At 41.6% G+C, this 19867-nt stretch overlaps 2 protein-coding genes across 2 annotated transcripts in view; one reads left to right on the top strand and one right to left on the bottom strand.

Annotated features, from left to right (window-relative positions):
- nr5a2 (nuclear receptor subfamily 5, group A, member 2) overlaps nt 1–5504 on the top strand; it is a 39507-nt gene extending 34003 nt beyond the window's left edge. Inside the window, exon 7 of the mRNA XM_028961721.1 lies at nt 2435–5504. Within this exon, the coding sequence (XP_028817554.1) occupies nt 2435–2682 (248 nt within the window). The 3' untranslated portion in view covers nt 2683–5504. The remainder of the gene's footprint in view (nt 1–2434) is intronic.
- The window catches only part of LOC114769042 (adhesion G-protein coupled receptor D2), a 56967-nt gene continuing 42155 nt past the window's right edge, over nt 5056–19867 (bottom strand). The window contains exons 24-25 of the mRNA XM_028961720.1: nt 16029–16102; nt 5056–5442 (exon numbers count right to left, since the gene is read on the bottom strand). Of these exons, the coding sequence (XP_028817553.1) occupies nt 5350–5442; nt 16029–16102 (167 nt within the window). The 3' untranslated portion in view covers nt 5056–5349. The remainder of the gene's footprint in view (nt 5443–16028; nt 16103–19867) is intronic.

Below are 19867 nucleotides of genomic sequence, written 5' to 3'. Positions count from 1 at the left end.
GAGAGTGACCAGGTGGACGTTGAACCTCGGTCCCCAGAAGGGGCCTGTTTTCAACCTGGGGCCTCCAGGCTTCCGGGACGCTTAGAAAGGTGGGGGCAGAGGTCAGAGTTCACCTGAATGGGACCTGCTGAGGGGCTCGCTGTGATTCATTTTTTTTGTTCAATATGTAAAAGGTATTTATTGGCTTTATTATGATGCCACAACATGGCTAGGCTCATTGACTGGCATGGATGCAGGCCATTTTGTTCACTCACACATACAGTTTTCTTCCCATCACACATCTGTGTGTCTGGTGGGTCCAGTGTGGGTCTCTGTTATACCTGTGCACTGTCCATGGCTGTATGTGCCTCTGAGGTTCCAGGGGCTCCTGTGGTTATAGTCAGAAGGGCCCTTCCTTTTTGAATGGTCACTTGCTTATTTATTATTTTTTAACATAAAAAATAATTGAGTTTAATGAAATTTGTGGCGGCAGGAGGGTGAGCATGGACTGGCCGAGTGCGCAGGGTCATCTGCCGTGGTCGCTAGTCAAACTAACAATGTATTCTACAGGACCTAAGGGTTTCCAGAGAACTCTGGCACAGCTTGGCCGCTCGCTGAGGTTATTGCTTGCAAAAAAAAACAAAAAAAAAAAAAACTTGATAATTAGTCCCATAGTGAATAAATGCAGGGATGGAGAGATTAGTGCTTACCATTCTCAGCCTAAGTCCTGACTCCTTTCAGCAGATAGCATCGCTGCTAATTTGAGCTTCTCTCCCTGTCAGCAAGATATGATTAAGCTTTTTTTTGTTTTCTGTGGATAAATTAAATAAGCAGCACCCAATTCACTCTCAGCACAAAAAAACGTGGACATTCTCTCACTCGGAGGGGAGAGAGGAGATCAAGCCCGCTGTCATCGAGCATCAGTCGTTTCTTTTTTTTTTCTTCTTTTCCCTCAAAAGGACCCTCACAATAATTAGCAATTAAAATGTATTCCGTTTTTTTTCCGACATTTTTTCGCTAATTAGTCAGACGGAGAAAAAAAAGACATTGGGATGTAAAAAAATCTCTGTAGTTCTGGGTCTCCCCCAACTCCACCCCACCCCACCACACCACCTCCCCCCCATAATTTCTCATAGGACGGGAAACCATAGTAACATCTCAGGGGTTGCAGAGTGATCCTGTTTAACCCAGGCAGTTTAATTGGGGGGGAAAAAAACGAGTGAGAATGTTTTATTAGCTCAGCCTCGAGTGTAAACCATATACGTCCGACCCTGTCTCTATACCGCCCCGTGCCGGCCCACCGGTGGGAATCGCCTGTTTCCTGCACACTGATTGGCTCCCTGTATCATTCTTGAAGATTTATTCATTTTTATATCTATATATTTTAAAATGCTAATATCTGAAAACTTTGGACTACTGCACAAATACACGTTGGTTGTAATGGTTCCCAAAAACCCTCCGCCCCCTGTAACCTGGTAATCCTGATGTTTGTTTTTTGGCTCTGTCGCTGAGGGGTCAGAGACGAGACCCCAGTCCACGGCGCTCAGCGGGCGAAGTGGGCTGCTCTCCAGCGCTCATTAGTGGCTGATGTATCTCCTGTAGCTACCACCACCTCCTCCTCCTCCTCCCTCCCTCCCTCCCTCGCTCCAGCTCTGGTCGCAGGGCAGATTCTGTTTTTTCAGGACGGGGGAGGGGGCCGCTGGGGTGTACCAGCTGGTTCATTAGCGGCGGCGGGGTGGGTCGGAGGGAGCTGTTCAGAATGGTTTGAAGGTGTCAAGCAGGCACAGGGACCCCGTCACTTTCCATTAAAAGGGATTGCAGGTGGGTGTCCCAGGTCTCGTCCAACCTGGGGTCAAAGAGATTAATAAAAGATCACACACACACACGCTCCACCTGATTAAACACACACCCATGCCGGGGATTCATTAGCTGCCCGTATCTTGCACACAGCCTGGATTTGATCCTGGCTGGATATTTATTTATATTTAGTAAAGTTTGCAGAAATCTGAGCTCCCATTGTGCAGGTCAGGCACTGAAGAATAAATCACGTTATGAAAATTCACATTGTCGACTGTATCTGTATCAGATGTGGCTAAAGATGATTTTTTTTAATGTTTTTGTGCTGCTTTCATGTGTTATCGTAAATTATAATAACTAAGAGTTCCAAGAACATGAATAACATCAAATAAAGTGCAATTTGATAGTGGAATAATCTATTTTGTTTAATGATACACAAGTTGTGTTTCATAAGCATGTGGAATGTGGATCACACATTTATGGTGATTTTCTTAAAACGGCAGCATGGTTGTCCAGTTAGCAACTGTAGATCCCACGAGAGATTTGTTAGTGGGTCTTTTTTCTTCAAAATATGATTTCCTCATTTGAGCAAATTTAAGCACCGAAATCCTGTTATAAGAATAAAACGTATAAAGTGCTTTATGAATCTCTCCTGCAGACGTGAAGAACCTTGAGAACTTTCACCTGGTGGAGAGCGTGCAGGAGCAGGTGAACGCGGCGCTGCTGGACTACGTCATGTGCAACTACCCCCAGCAGACGGACAAGTTCGGCCAGCTGCTGCTGCGGCTGCCAGAGATCCGCGCCATCAGCCTGCAGGCCGAGGAGTATCTCTACTACAAGCACCTGAACGGCGACGTGCCCTGCAACAACCTGCTCATCGAAATGCTGCACGCCAAGCGAGCCTGAGCCACGTCCATCTGCCCGTCCTGCCCGGACCCCGGTGCACCACACTTCCACATACCTGCCGGAATCGTGACATTCTGACACGTTCTCATTTTTCACTGTGCGGCTCACCTGTGGGAAACAGAAAAGAAAAACGTAACTCGAGAACGCAGACTCGGCCCGTGCTCCTCTGGAGAATCGCGCATCTCTGAGGGCTTTTCACGAGTTGGTACTGTTCAGAACAAGGCCGAGCAACCTTGCCCACCCCATCCTGTCTGTTTTAAGGCACAAAAGGTGAACTGACCTCAGACCGAGAAACCCAAAGAGGCCCTTGGGTGTCTGTGCCCCAACAAATGACTCATTTGCAGTAGATCACCAAACATGTACATATTGAAGCAAAGAGAACAAAAATATCTCTTTAAAAATGGAAGTCCCTTCTTCCTCTTGGTCATTCTGAAAATTCATCATTAACTATTTACCTCATGGTGTATTAAAAAAAAAAACTAAATAGAAAAATGATACCATAAGTTATTTGAAACGTTCTGTTTGCATACACCTTTCACCCCCCCGTTCGGTAGCACATCCGCAGTCACCAAAAACAAACGCCACCACGTCTGATTCCCACAATGCACCATTGAACAAGGCAAGACGAGACGAAGAAATACTGCCTGTCAGACACAAAGACCAAAGCCTGCTGCAGAACAACGGCGATCGACGACTCGACCTTAACTATCAGTATTAGCGATCTGTGATGTCACAATTTTTCAGAGTCTTGCCTTATTTCATTGCCATGCTAGCTAACCGTGCAGATGTGAAATGAGATATTGTACAAATATATATAAAGTATTAATGTAAATTTAAAAAAAAAAAAATACAAGAGGTGTTTACATTTGTGTTGTCACATGGGAGGTGACTGTGATGAGGCAAATTGCAAAGCAATGATTTTTATTTGGATTTCTTTTTCCCGAATGACAATTCCTGCAGTCTGTTGCCCTCCGGCGTGTACAGTGTTTTATTCCCCCGTCTTGCCAATGCTTTATTTTATTTCTTTTGTTTCCTGTACTTAAGTATGTCGTGAGACACTAAAATCAGAGAGGAATCTCGCTTAAATCAGAATTTCTATCTGTTTGCTGTCCCCCCATCCCCCCCTCATTTGAACACACGTTGTACAAGGGTTCACTTTTATGAAGTTCTTTTTGTAGAGCTGTTTTTATGTTCTACTTTTTAATATATGTCACTGGTTAAGCTTAAAAAATGAAAATTGAGATAGTAATTTATTGTGTCTTGGTTTCGATCTTGTGTCTGCACAGGGTTTCACAGCCAAAACACTTGTTTACTGTTGCATGTTCTTTTTTTTAACAATGGATAACAAAAGAATGACCTTTTAAATTATCAAAGCAATTCAAATGACCTCACAACTATAAAAAAAAACGAATTAATAGTATTTAAGTTAAGGTATAGCTAAATGTTACTTTGTATTTTATTTTATTTTTTGTTCCTTCCAGATCGCCAGTTTTTCCGGTATGCTTGTTCTAAACCAAAGACCACTGGTTCGTGTACTCTCCTCTTCTGCATCATAAACTATTAACAGAATCTTACGACAACAAAAAAGAGAGAGGAAAAAAAAACTTGTTTCTGTATTTTTCCCATTGATAAGTCGGCATTCCTTACTGTCGGATTGTGGAATTTTTTGGTTGTCTTACTAAACATGTAAAAGACCTGAGCCATGTCACTCACACACACACAGACACACACACACACACACACACACACACATGGCACACTACACCAGAGTGAACTCCGCTCTTTACAGTTCTAGCTTTTTGTTCTGGTCAGTGCTGGTTTATTGGCATTCTCAGTTTCCCTCTGTTCGGCTCTGAGGGACAAAATGCGAGTCGTTGAGGTGACAGCGATGACTCATGACAATGAATTGCGTCTCGCTTTGCCATCTCTATTTTATTTTTTTACTTTGTCGTGATTGGCTTTGTCTACTTTGCTGGATGTTTCTCGGTGTTGATCTGTATAGTGTGTGAAAAGACAATCTCCAGTGCACCATGGCCATCCATGACACGTCTTTTCTTTGCTAAAGATCTGCAGCTGCCTTGGATGTCCTCACACACACACACACACACACACACACATGGTGACACAGAACACCGTGATTCTTGGCCACTACAGAAATCGCCTGACATTCTGCCATGCCACTACCTTTTGTGGGCAGTATTCCGTAAAGCTGATGGATTCCCCCCTCCTCATATTTCAATAAATAATCATTACAAGTCGAGATCTGCTGTTCCTCTGAGTAAACAAGTATTGAGTGTGTTACTGCATCACCACACGCTATATAGAACAATAACTATATAGAACAATAACATATTAAGACTATGAAACAGAAAAAGCAGTTTGGCATTCCACTTTAATTCGAAAGGAACATTTCTATGGAGTTACACACATGCTGCACATCTTATAATATTTGATAAACAAACACAATTGTGTTAAAAAAAACATAAAATAAACATACATTAACATTTGATAAATACACTTCAGTCATTCCCACAATAAAGTGTTAGACACTTAAACATGACAAAAAAAAAGTACCAAATCTGTACTGGTTTAGTCACAGTTTCTACGCAAACAGCTGGTTAATTTGCAGGCTGCAGTGTGAAGCGCATCAGTAAATACCGGGAGTAGTTACTGCATGTGGGTACAGCAGGCATGGCACGAAATCGCCTCAGCATTCATTGGGACGTGAATGGTGCATCCATCTGACTCTCTGTTCAGACCCTGAAACATAAATGAGAACATTTTCAAACACAGCGAAACTCCTAAAAGGTTCATTTCTAAGGTCAGGTTAACAATATAAACTTTATTTTATTTTACAATTCAGGCCTGCAATAAGACAGTTACTGAAAAATACTAGTTCTGGATATATGGCTCATGGGACATGGAGATAACATAAGCATTTAGGGGTACAATATAGAATTCTCACATTGGACTGATCAGTAACACTGTGTAACCTTGCAGTCACTCCATTCATATTTACAGCATTTTTCAGACGCCCTTATCCAGAGTCTTCTGATCAGTAGTGACAGGGACAGTCCCCTGGAGACACTCAGAGTTAAGTGTCTTGCTCAAAGACACAATGGTAATAACTGGGGTTTGAACCTGGGACTATGTGGTCTTCTGGTTGATACTACCACTACTACCACCCCATTTCATTTCTTATTCACTGTTATATGCCCGTTAATATTTACATGTAAATAATATTTACATATGAATTTGGCGTTTTGTTTCAGATGTTCCCCAAAAAACATCATGCAAGCAGATGTTTGCAAAAAGATGTGATGATGTCATAATTATCAGCCAATTAGAAAGCCAGATTAGAACTAACTGGTATAATGAGACAATTTCACTGATCCATCAGTGACAAGTTAACCCTTGAATGCAATACAGAATCCTATGGGAGTTTTTCACCTTTTACCAAACAATTTTTAACTATCAAATCTAGCTCCAGTCAATTATAACCATAAATAAACAAATGCAATTAGCAAATTGCACTGCGCCAATTTCATTGTTCAGTATAAGGACATACTCATCGCTGGCTTTTTTTAGTTTTCAGGGTCAAACTTCATATCTTTAGATGTGAAGGAAATGAAGAATCACATTTTAGAAGCAAAAAAGGAACACCCTATAGTTCCAATGAATTGGGCTTTTCGCTCAACTTGCTCTATATGTTCAGCTGACCCTCATGCTGTTTTCTTTCTGTAGTCTTCATATTATTTGGAAGGATGGGAAAGATAGATGAAAGGAACTTTGTAAACTTTGTTTTAACCTTCATTTTGTGTGTATTTTGTTCCTAATGACTGTCTGCCACTGGACACACTATATAACTATATAGACTCAGTCAACTTTGAAATTATCAGAAGAATTAATAGGTGAATATTAATGCCATTGGTCTGATTGTTATGCTGCTAAGCATAACCTCAACATGAAAAACATTTTTTTAAAAGGAATTAACTGAAGGTCACAGTCCTTTCATTTCAAATGCATGTATTATACATAAGTTCATATAAAAGAGGAATCTTTATGGCATTAATCAATGTTTTTAAATTGTTATTAGTCATTTAAATAAGTAACTACATAAATAAGAACTTTGTTGAGTACTTGAACCTCACTCTTAGCATTCCATTAATTATCTGGACAATTGCAGGTCTTTAGGGGCTAAAAAGTGCTTGAATTCATCTTTCTCATGTCATATCAGCACTTAAATCCTACAGACTTCACATAGAATAGACTCAAGGTTATGTTGGATTGAAAACCTCAGCAAGTATCCACTTCAGAAATCCATTTGGGCCGAGATAAAACACTGAAAACCGTGGCTCTGTTAAAAAGGTCGCCAGTTATTTTAAAATGTGCGTGTCCGTTGTCCTTTTGTGCAACTGTAACCCACACATGCAATTTAGAAACATGAACACATCATGATGCAGGACCGGTTTATACATGGACAATATAAACTGGACAATATTAAGCCATTACTGAAAGGTAGTTATCAAGATATTATATTAAAATATTTCTGGAGGGCATTAAAATTTTGCATGATTTCAGAGCCCACAATAAGACGATATAAAATCAATAGCCCTAAAATATACAAAAATACTTTGATTACCTGACAAATAATTTGCCACTTCACAACCAGTGCATCCTTATATGACACAGAATATGAATAATAATTATTTAGATTTTTTATCATTAATTTATCTATAAATATTGTACTGTATTAAATAGATAACTGCTCTACACATGCATTACCCCTATTATCTGGCTGAGTTCTACAATGACACAGAACCACAACCATGAAGTTTCAAATTCAACTCTAACTCTGGCACTTGACACAGAATCCTTACTGATATTTTTTAATAGCTGAGGAATGTTCAGCACATTCTCAAATAAAAAACTCATTAATGAACAAGTCGTCGGAGCAGAACTGCAAAGATGTCATTTTTAATGCATGACCTCCCCGCTACCTGGTGCAATCGGCGTGCCGTCGTCTGTCTCCCTTCACACTCTCACAGGCCCACACCAGTAATTCACATCATTATTTCAGCCTCTTTCCAGTCCACATTTTTTTGTGCGTACACTTTTTTTCGTGTAAAGAAGAGAGCTGGACGGGGTTGGGTGTTCTTTGATAAACTCAGCACACTTTATGAAATATAAATAAATAAACCACAATAAAATAAAGCTGGCCTGTGCCCAAGGTCAGGGCTCCTTTCTCAGTCTTTTAACAGGGGGGCAGATTCAATGGTTGAGTGTCTCTTTGTCGACTGACAATGACAACGTGTGCAACATTTGATCAATCGGATTGAGAATGTTGTTCGAGGTCATTTTTTGGCAGTTGGAGTGTGAGTGTGTGTGTGTGTGTGTGTGTGTGTGTGTGTGTCTTTGTGAGTGTGTGTTTGAAGGAGAGGTTTAGTAATGCCAGTGCCAGAGTAACACACACAAGCACACAAATCACACACACTGGTATGAGCATAAAACTCTTGTTCTATTTGTCTGAGCCGCCGGTTCTGACCTAACTCCACAATTTTTATTTTTTCATACACAATGTTTTCATGAGCAAAAAAATATATTCATTTTGTGATGTTCTCTGAGGCAGTGGTGGCCTAGCGGTTTTGGAAGTGGCCCTGTAATCAGAAGATTGCTGGTTTGAATCCTGATCCGCCAAGGTGCCACTGAGGTTCCCTTGATGAAGGTACTGTCCCCACACTGCCACCCGGGCGCCTGTTATGGCTGCCCACTTCTCACCAAGGGTGATGGTTAAATGCAGAGGACACATTTTGTTGTGTGCTCTTCTGCAGTGTTTCACAATCACTTCACTTTCACTTTTCCTCCACTTTGTTCTTTCCACATGTTGTTTGTGTTACTTTGTAAATGTCCTGGAGTTGTAAATGTTCAAGAGTTTCATTGTTTGTAATAATGTTGCATTGTTATCCATACAATTAGGCGTAAAATTAAAATGATGCAGAACATAATCGATCATATCTTGGTGGTTTTCTGCAGTGAAATAAATATTCTAGTTAAAAAGTTGTGCCGGTAGGTATGCCTGATCTGGGTACAGCGTTGCTCTGGGTAGGAATTTGGCCTCGTCCACAATGAATGTCCTCTGAACGCCATATGCGTTATTTGACATATTTGACACCATAATTTGAAGTAATGTAAATTATGAGATGCATTGTGATGCATTGATAATCGGTGCATTGATAACCGTAATCGATTACAATCGTGAGATCAGTGAAGGTTCGCATCTCTAATGACAATAAACAATGCGAAGCTCTGCACCTAAAACGAGAAAAACACGTATGGAAAATGTATCTACTGAATGGAAAAGAACTTTCACAACACCCAGAAGCACATCTGGGTCATCCTAATCTTCCTCATGCTGGACTGAAATGTTTTTGCACAACTCCAGGTCCAGGTCGGTTTCGGATTTAAGGTCTTGGGAATGGGCCGGACCGCGGCTTTAATTTCAGACCCATACAGGACCTGTTCAGCCATGCTGACCTTCACTCTCCAGGGCCAAATCAAACACAATTAATAAATCGAGCGGAGAGGAAAGCCTGTCAAGTGTGAGGTCTGGATGCAGTCCGTCCTGTCCTCAGAGTCGGGTCGCGTTTCAAACCAAAAAGCCCACCAGGTCTCCAACCTTTTACATAAACAGAGCAATTCAGCTTCTGTTCTCAGTGAATGAATGTTGTTCCTGGAACATAAAGACATTTTGATGAATCGATGGAGAGCACTGGGCCAGTAAAGGCTGGACATTTATTCTGTCTTCTACGAATCCTGAGTCCAAAAGAGAGGCAGAGGGCGAGGGAAGGAGAGAGGGAGGGAGGGAGACGTCTTGGCCCTGGCTGTCAGATAAACAGCTGCTGGCGACAGCAGATAGGTAATGGGAAACATGATTTATTTTGTCTGCCAGCGCGCCCTCAGACGGGGGCAGAAGAGGCCGAGCCCTAGAAGGAGCCACTTGGCATCTGAGAGCCCGAACAGGACAGGCCCTGATCGCCATCAAACGATGGAGAAAAGGAGAGTGAGGGGAGTAAATCCAGGCTGCATCTCTCCAGGGTTCACTGAGAAGCTGCTTCTCATCACCTGACTGCCAGTCTGACAGACTGGCATTGACCTATAGATCCCCACATGGCTCCAGTGGCAGTGCTGCAGCGTTTGGGTGTGTTTGTCTCCTCAGTCACTTAGGCACATAGGTTTTACTTTCTGATTTATGTTCACATTCTTGTCACATTTTTATTCAGTTCAGTCAAACAGTGGGGGTGGAAGTGGGTGCGGTTTGTGTTGATCAACACTTTTTCTAATGAAGTATCCATGTAGTTCATCAAATCAATCAAAAAATTTTCAATGGAGACGCATCACCCTCATTTTATCATGAATTTTAATAATAAATAAAAGTGGAATTTGGCATTTTTCAGTGATAAAAGATGCATGAAAATGATGAAACTTGGCTCTGTGTTCACCACATCACATAAAAAGTAATCTAGTCATCTTTAGCTTAATCAAGCCACCTGATCATTTATCCATCTGGATTTGATCTCACCTCCACCGTTTGCATGCTGCTTGCCTCCATTTGCTTCGGTCTACGTTTTTCTTTTTGCCTATAAATTACATCTCCATTAGTATTGTAGATTAAACCTGTGTGCAGAATTTGTTTTATAATTTTTGCACGCTGCAATTCCTGCACTGTATCACATTTCTACGTTTCATCACGTTAATTCAGCTTTGCTCTCATGCTTGTGTCCTTCACACTTTCCACGTGCAGTGAATCATCATTCATGAACAGTTTCATACAGACTCTGCTCATTTCCTGTCCAGAGTGCTTCACGCCCCCATTAATCAGCACACTCAGAACACTCAGCGCAGGTGTATGAGACCAGTATCACCAGCAGCCGCAGAGCAGCACATACCCTTAATCCCAGAGAGAGAGTGGAGGGGGGCGGGGGGCAATGCTCAGCCTGCAGGATTGACACAAGGGCCCCAGGGGGCCAAATAGCCTCTTTTAAGTTAGTCCTCAAGCTTGTCAGCATTCATATCCTTCAGTGTGTGTGTGCCATGAGTTGGTCGACACCCCCCTCAGTACACAAACTGTTCCTCTGTGCAAACTTCAGGTTAATGACTGACAGGTAAACATGAGATCTGGGCCATCTTTAACATCTTTTATCTTTAATATTGCCTAAATACATTAAGACACTTTTGAGTCACTGGATTTACATTTACATTTACAGCATTTATCAGACGGCCTTATCCAGAGCAACTTACAATCAGTAGTTACAGGGACAGTCTCCCTGGAGCAATTTAGGGTGAAGTGTCTTGCTCAGGGACACAATGGTAGTAAGTGGGATTCAAACCCGGGTTTTCTGGTTCATAGGCGAGTGTGTTACCCACTAGGCTACTACCACCCATAGTGGTATATATATATATACTGGTATATATATATATAGTGGTATATACATAGTGGATAATATTCTAATAATCTGACATACTTATAGTGTGTAAGTAACTTGTATTTACAAAGCACAAAGTGTTTCACAACTAATAAAATACACAGTCAAATAATGTGCACATACTGGCTAAACAGCACATGTTACTTCTGTAGGAACACAATCAGAACAATTAAACGGTCCAAAAAACACTAGATTTAAAAAAACTCCCAAAATTAAATTAAAACTGAAAGGCAGTGTAAAAAGCTTTAGATAATGAGCCATAATAACCAAAATAAGTGATCAGTATAATAAGCATTTATATGAAGGTTTTTAGTTTAATTATGAAAAGGACCTTTTTATTTTTATAACATTACATATATTATGTTTATTATTCACATAACAGTAAATAATAACATGATAACATTGTATGTTTTCTTTAAGAAAAAATGAATCATTGTGGCGAATATGTCAAAATTGTATGCTTTATGATATGGAGCTGTGGGTTTTCAATACTCCATGGGCGTGGAAAATCATTCATTTCTTCTTGATATACATAACCCTTTGAATTTGGAATTCATTAATAATAAATAGTGGTGAATAGTGGAGGCTGCATCGGCAATGAGGTGAGGGCACCGTGCAACTTTTTCATCTACCAACTCCCTACACCGACCTAATGACTGCATCTCGAGACCAGAGTCCATACGAGAACAGGAGCCCTTCGATTAAACATTCCTTCAAATGCTTGTCTGAAGACATTCAGAAAATGAAAACGTAACATTGAACCAGACTGAGATTAGTTTAATTTCTCTTGCTAAAAACAATTTCTAGGTTTTGTAGGGAGTGCAGCTAGAATGTTCCTCACTTAACATTCAATGATGCTGATCATTCAAAACAACTGGAAGAATGGGAAGACTTCTCTCCAGATGACACCGTTCCCCCACTGTGGCAAAAGGTTAATAAATCCTACAGCAACGCGGACATCAGAGGAGGGTCTTGGGGTTCGATAAACGGCTCCATTATAATCTCTTTAGCGTCTGAGTAGCTGCTGTGCACATCTTTGATCTGAGTCGAGTTATTACCCAGTCTGGTGCCAGTTACCGCCGCGGCCTTGACTGAACTTTGTTCCGTTGTTGATAATAGTTGGAAAACGCTAACGCTCGCTCCATTTATCACCCACGCCTTCGCAATTCGCATGTAATGGAGCACTTTAAAGGCGAGCCTTCTAATGATATTGCTTTGCTGATTAAAGCGCTACTCAGATTAATTTGAAATGTTATTTAGCCCAATGAAAGAAAGGACTCCTGCCAAAGCGAATCTCTCGTTCCTAATCACTGACATGAAGGACATGCGCTAATAAAAAAAAGAGAAGTCTGAAAAAGCTTTTGACGGATGTGGAATGCGCTAATTGAATCTGCTTAAGCAGCGAAAGGCCGCGTCTCACTGAAAAGCACATATTTATTTCTCCGGCATGATGTTGTTATTCTTAAATTAGATGATGCAAATGTCAGTCAGTCCATTAACCGAATAAAAGAAAGAAAAAAAAACTGTGAGATAAGGGTCATGGTGGGGCCTGTAGGAAGTGATTTAATGCGCAAAAAGATGTCAGGTTGTTTTCCCGCTCGTTTTCCTGTTGTGTTCTGATAGGGACTTCCTCTGCACCAGGGGTGGATGTGGGACTCGCTCCCTGCTCAGCACCAAACAACAGGGAAATGTCATTCTCACACGCCGGACCCCCCACTGCTGTGCCACCTCGCCGGGAGGGGCAGGGCAGCCACGGAGCCCGTTTCCTCTTTACTCATCGCAAACTGACACCCCGTTCGCACAAGGCCCCGGTGACCCCCTCAGGTTTATGGCCCTTTGATTCAGCAGGGCCGCGCCTGGGGAGGAAAGCGCGTCTGAACTTCATCCCTGTGTTTCACATGATCTCACTGTTTTATGATTTTAGGGGTTTAATCCAGAAATGTTCCTCACACAGTGGTTTACTGCAGTTTTAGTGTTTACTAGAGTTAATAATTAATGACGCTCCTCTTCCAGGAATAACATTAGTGCTGCTGAGGTTAAGGGTTAAGGGTTACAGTTAGGGTTACCCCAGCCCTTTAGCTGGTGCAGATATTTGGTATCTGACATGCTGGATGTTTTTCCTCACGGGTGACAGAGGCCCACGTGACAAAACAAAAACCTTCCTCTGGCTGCTGAGAGATCGGTTGGGCCAAGTGTCCAACTGGGACAGACTGTGGTGATGCGACTTCCACAGGAAATAACATCAGCAGCCAGTGTCTAATGAGGATATGAGCACCAGCGTTGGCACATTAACGACCGGCCTCTGACAAACCCCCAGCAGACATGACTGTTGTAGTGCTAAACGCTAAAAAGAAATCCTCACAAAATACTCACAATCGAACAGGATGTCAGTCCAGGTGAGAGATGAACAATATCAGCTTTAAACAAAAATAATAAAAATCAAGTACTTCTCAAAATAAACACAAGTCAGTGTTTACATTTTATAAAAATCTTAAAATTGTATGATAAGCAGGATGCTGACAATGATTAAATTAATACAATTGCTATTTTTGTGGTTCAAATAAAACAAAGATAAACCATACAGTTGAAATATGACCATTCTCATTCAAATATGAAATTCCCATTCATATGAAATCACCATTAAATATCTGACTATAGTCAGATTTCCTTTGAGGACTTATTGATTGCATCAAACCACTCTCTAAATGGGGCTAACTGATCAATCAAGAGCTATGGATTAATTTTTTTCTGCAGCAAAGGGAAAAAAATGAGTTAAACTAGCAAGAGAGCGACAGAACAATTTTTTAATTATTATTATATTTGTGCACTTTGGCTCACGATGAAAGGCTTAAATGAAAGCGAGAAGAGAAATTGCTTGCTGCGTGATAAAGGGCCGGTTAATTAGGCCGGACGGTGGCCGCGGCGGCGAGAGTTCACTGTCAGCGCGGTGCAGGTGTGAAGCTGAGCAGGAATTAGTGCCTCTACCTCTGCTGGTGAGTAACAAGCCGTGAAAAGGGAGGAAATCCCTCAGGGAGTGTGTTTGTGTGTGTGTGCATGTGTGTGTGTGAGTGAGTGAGTGAGTGAGTGAGAGGTCTTTGAGCTGACAGCGGCAGTCCCCAGTCAGGATGTGTAAGTGCACATGGCCAAAACAGGAAGAACCTCCCCCGCACCCACCCAGCCCACCACCGTCCCCCTGTGACTGACATGTGGAGTGGAGGCCTAGAAAGGTCTTCTCGGGTCCTGGCCTGTGTCAAGTGGGCTGCAATTGTGGGACCACCTGGTTCCCCACAGGCCCTCCCATTGCGTGTGATGCCACCATGGGAAAGGTCACAAGTGTTATTATAGGTGTGTGTGTGGTTAAGATAACTTTAGTGGATATAGAACTCGCCTTCATTTTTAGACCAATACTTTGGTCATTGTTTATTGTAGACATTTTTTTTTGGCATCCTTTTTAAAAAAAGGCCATTAAAACATGCTTAATATAAAAAGCAGCTGGTAGTTTGGTTAAATTTGGTACACACTTACCATGCAGGTTATGGTAAACATCTGGAATTCACAAAAATATATATATGTATTTTTTTTTAATGGTAAAAGGAGGTAGTATAGCAAATTCGATGTCAAATGGGATCAGTGTGTGGATATTTTAGCACTGGGTGATTTCACTGGGCCAAGAACAGCACAGTGGGAGTTCCAGTGCAAAGCAGACCATCTGAGAGTGATCAGGTGTGTGTGTGTGTGTGTGTGTGTGTGTGTGTGTGTATAGAAAGAGAGAGAAACTGTTTAGGCTGTATGACCATTATGAGGCTGTATGACGAAATTATCGGAAAGCCTAAATCCACCGTAACCCCAATGGGAGCTCCTGAGAGAAGCCCCACCCACTTTGTGACCTTGACCGTGAGCCAGCAGCGTTCATACACAGTTGTCTGCTTCACACTTTTGGGAATTCCGCAATTTCCAAGTGAAACCTCTGCTGTTAACGCAATTGTGTATATTTAGCTATTATATTTCAGCCCTTGACAGGCCAAACTGAACCTCACAACTCTTGCAAGACACGAGCAGAGACCAGACCACCCCAAGAAAAAAAAACACAACACCCAAAGCACCACCACGTCCCTCACAAATAACATCATATCAGTCAGGTGTGATGAGGCAGTCAACAGCCTCACTCTCAAGAAAACCAAGCAGTGACAGTGACACAAGTGACATCTAGATACCACTAGAGGGCGCCTGTCCTGCTGTCAATGTACAGTAAAAGACTGGATTGACTACACTAAATTACAATCTGGATTGGGATTTCTACGCAACAAACAGGACTGGAACTTCAATAGCACTGATTTTGCGTACATGCACACACACACACACATGCACACAGACACACAAACTGTAGAAGTTTAATCTAAATTTTCTTTTTTAAATTTGAAAGGAAAAAAATATTTACTTATAGAAAATTACACCTTTGATGATACTGATAAACTACTAACAGAAAACAATTCACTGACACTTACTGATACTTACATATTTTTAATCTGATGTTTTAAATGTTTCAATTACCAAGATGACATTTTATTACTTTTAATGTTTATAATACTTTGTGTGAAAACTGGCAAATTGTTGCCTATGTCAGGAACCCACAAAAATATGTTTTCTCAATGGAAACCATAAAAACAAGAATAGAAGATGATTAAATGAGTTTCCTCTACATATCCAGTGAAGTGACCTGCCTGTCTTTTGGCCTGTATCAAACAGACCTAGGCTGGGTTCAGCAGCACCAAGCACCAGGCAAGTAAGTGACAGGACTGCCTGTGTCCCTGTGGGAAGAGGAAAGCACATCACAGATGTGCTGAGGGTGGGGACCTTTCGTACCTTAGGAAGTGCAACAGTGGAGCTGTTCCGAGCCACTTCGACACTCTCAGGAACAATGGGGAGAGAAAATTGCCCTGCAGACACACACAAACAGACAGACACAGTAAGAATCACACAAAATTGAAGGTCTTACACACTCCTCCTGACCTTTGACATCTCAGTGCCTTATGATAACTAGGCATACACAAATAATTCATTATTCAGTCCAGACTTTTCATCACTGACCTTGCAGTGACTGTTTCAATATCATGTGCAATTACAATGAATCTGTTGGCTGAAAAGAATGATGTTTCATATAAAAAGAATCAGTGAGTCATGTATATAGAATAAAGAATACAGAATATACAGAAAATTAACAAATGAGTTTAACAACAATGATTTATGAGGACCATATGCATCAGCAGAATAAAGCTGAAGAACTGCAGAAATGTGTGCGTCCCAGTTAAGCGAGATATCAGGCACGTGACAAACACACATGCTCACAGACACGGATCAGACAGACGGATCTATGCCACCTGTCAGAGTGAACGCAGACTCCAGATTCCTTCAGTTTTGGGCCGTGGTCAAAACGGCATCAGCCAAATTCCTACTTCAAAATGGGTTAGGCCTGGTGAGAGGTACGCTTGTACAAAAACACCAATCAGAAACATATTTCACACTATTGTTAAGGGAAAAATCTTGCTGTTGAAAACATTACTATTTCATTCTGAAAGTATCAGCAGAGCTGAAATGAATGCAATAAAAAAGCCCTGCTTCTGCCTGAGCATTTGTGCCAAAAAATGAAAGGAGAATGAAGCAAGCAAACCGCAGTTTATAAATATGCCGGGTGAAATTCCTGTACTTGTCTGTGTGCAGTTATCTGAACCAGGCAAAATAAATATGTGTGATCGCTTGCAGGGGGAGGCGCTTGTGGTTTGTTTCTTCTGTTCACACACTTCTTAAAACACACAAGGAACGTGGTGCCACACACACAGCTACAGTGGAAAATGGTGGACCACTGAAATGTTGCAAATCTGAAATCAACGTCCTCAGCCAAAAAGGGGAGATGTTCCTCATATATGCATTAAAGGCATAAATCCTCCTTTAAAATCATTAAATAGATCAGATAGAGTTTCCTTGCATGCCTCTAGATTATTAAATTATTAATAATATGCACTTTATATGATGAGTTTTCAATATATAACAAAAAAAAAAAGACATTTAAACAACAATAAAAACTATCACAAAAACCGTCAAAGACTGTTATGAAGTAAAAGGTCCTATCGTTTTTCTTTGACTGGACTGTGCTTGTCTGTCCAATCACATTGTGGACAATTATTAATGAGGATGTTAGGCCTGTTATAATTGTGCATGCAGAAAATAAATTCAATTACAATGCTATTTCAATGATATAATGTCATAAAGGTTAATTATAATAGTGTTAAAACTATTTGTCTGGTTTTATTGGCGATAAAGGCCTATTGTCTAAAGTACTGCTATTTATCATTTGCCCTGAGGGGAAATGCACATATGGATGCATGCAGGTACACAAACACACACACACACACACACACAGTCAGTTGGACATCTCAGCCCCCCGTCTGCCCCTGTGTCCAGATTAATTTTCCCCTACAGAGGGCGGGTCAGGTAGCCAGAACTCATTCTGTGTGTGAAGCGTTCCCCATCAGAAACCATTTCCATCCATCTCTGTCTCATCTACATGGTGAAGGGGATGAGTACAGGATGGATGGTGAGATGGAGGGGAGGGGTGTGGTCCACATCACTTCACCATGAGGAGCAAATCCACCCCGAGAACATAACTAACCCACAAGTAGAGAACATTAAACAAATGTCACAAATCTCACTCCCGACATTGTCTTCATAGTAACTGCTGTCCAGGGAGCTCCCATGTCTGAAATTCCCAAGAACACAGAGTCCCGGATCAAAAAGGCAGAGACCGAGATTTTAATAGAATGAAAAAAGAAGGCAGATTGTGCTTTTATTAACATTTTTCCAGCCATCTGCTGGCTCCATTGTGCTTCTATCATCATTCATATGAGCCCAGGGGTGACAGCTGATGCATGCTTGGCACACAGTTACCAGGTTGCCAGCTCCAGGGTGGCTTCAGCAGAGTGTTTCTTCTACCATTTTCTTGTCACGTTTCTTGTTTGTTTTGTAGAGGGGTGGGGGGGGGGGGGGGGTCAGGCTTGGAATACTCCATCAGATCACAGAACGGGTGTCTGTATCCTTTATGGCTCCAGGCCAACTCACTCAAAAGGAAGCTTGTGCCTATTTTGTCACCGTTTTCTGAAAAGCAAGCAAACCGGTGCCAGAGTTCCTGCACGAATCACAAACACGTAAACTGAGCAGAGGACGCCTCAGTAAGGAGAGAAGACATCAGAAAAACAGCCATGTACACATGTCCCTCGCACATCTGTAGAATCAGATGCTATGGATTTAGAAATGTTGATAGTCCTGGAGAAACCATAACACCAGCACGACTTTGAAAAGCCGATATGCAGTTTTCAACACATTAATTTACACTTCTAATTTGAAGCCAAATAGGAAAATGGCCCTGAAGACATTCCTCATCATCAAAGAGAGGAAATCTGCTCCTCTGGTTTTTATGGGGCACCATGGACTTCATTTGTATTGTTTAACTGGCTACAGTGCCACCACCCCAAGCCTCAAAGCTAAATGACACTGGATGGTAAAAAAAAAACAGCACTCTATCACCCCCATTCCATTGTCCTATATTTTTATCTCAATTCATGCTTCTGGAGCTGCCCTCTGCTTCAAACCTCCCACGCACATCATTAGCCAATAAGGAAGCACCCTGGTCTAATTGAAGGTCCAAAATCCCTTAGTGCAAAATCAATCATGTTATCAATCTTGTTTCTGAATTGCCATTTCCCAAAATAGAACACAAGCTCCCACAAGAGTAAATAACTGTAGCGTAAAGTTAACTCTTGCATGTACAATATGAAATCCATATATATACATACATGCTGCGTAAGATAGATGCATGGTGTAACATATTTGTGATAGCAACACAATTAATAAAAAAAACCGTTTATATATATACACACACACATATATATGTAACTATACAATGTTACACCGTTACGCAGCATGTTACACAATACCAAAATATATATTGTTTCCCATTTTTCATTAATTACGATAGGATGACATTTCACTTAGTTTTAAGGTGAGGCCAACTCCATACGTGTCCGCATCCTTCCATATGAATGAATAGCAGCAGTAATACAGAGTGAAAAAGACAGAAGTGAAATAAATAAATACAGGGTTCAGCTGCGTCGTATCCTGCCCTCTTGCACTCGCACTTTGAGAGAAAACAGGCCCCGTCGAATAATTACGTCCCAATAAGACACAATATTGGAAGCAGAGGCACACAGGCCAGATCCTTTTACTTTCCCTCTCAGAAAAATGTTTGCACATGGCTGCACCAGATATCAATAATTTCATGATGCATCAATTAACAGGGAAAGGGGAAAAGAAAACCAGAAGAATTTTCGTGCCGGTGTTTAGTACCGCTGAATCAGACCTATCCGACCGGTCACAGCTGTGCTTCACATTTAGCCATCCGGGGGAAAGAAGCCGAACTCTCTGAGGGCCGTGGGTTATCGCTCACGAGCCACGCCGCTTTTGTAGCCATGCCTGTTTCTCTTTTTCTGGCACGAGCATGAAAAAACGCACCGATGTGGAGCTTCTCTCTTGCTCGTACTCTAGGAACTTTTTTCCCCCTTCCTGCCTGTGTTCTTCCCCTTTCTTGTTCTCCCGTCCTCAGGTGAGCTATTTACCGCGCAGGCCCGGGTTCCTAATGATTTCCCCAGCAC

This window comes from Denticeps clupeoides, chromosome 19 (assembly GCF_900700375.1).
Source record: "Denticeps clupeoides chromosome 19, fDenClu1.1, whole genome shotgun sequence".
NCBI lineage: Eukaryota > Metazoa > Chordata > Actinopteri > Clupeiformes > Denticipitidae > Denticeps > Denticeps clupeoides.
Note: the sequence above shows the minus strand (reverse complement) of the source record. Positions and strands in the feature narration are given on the sequence as shown.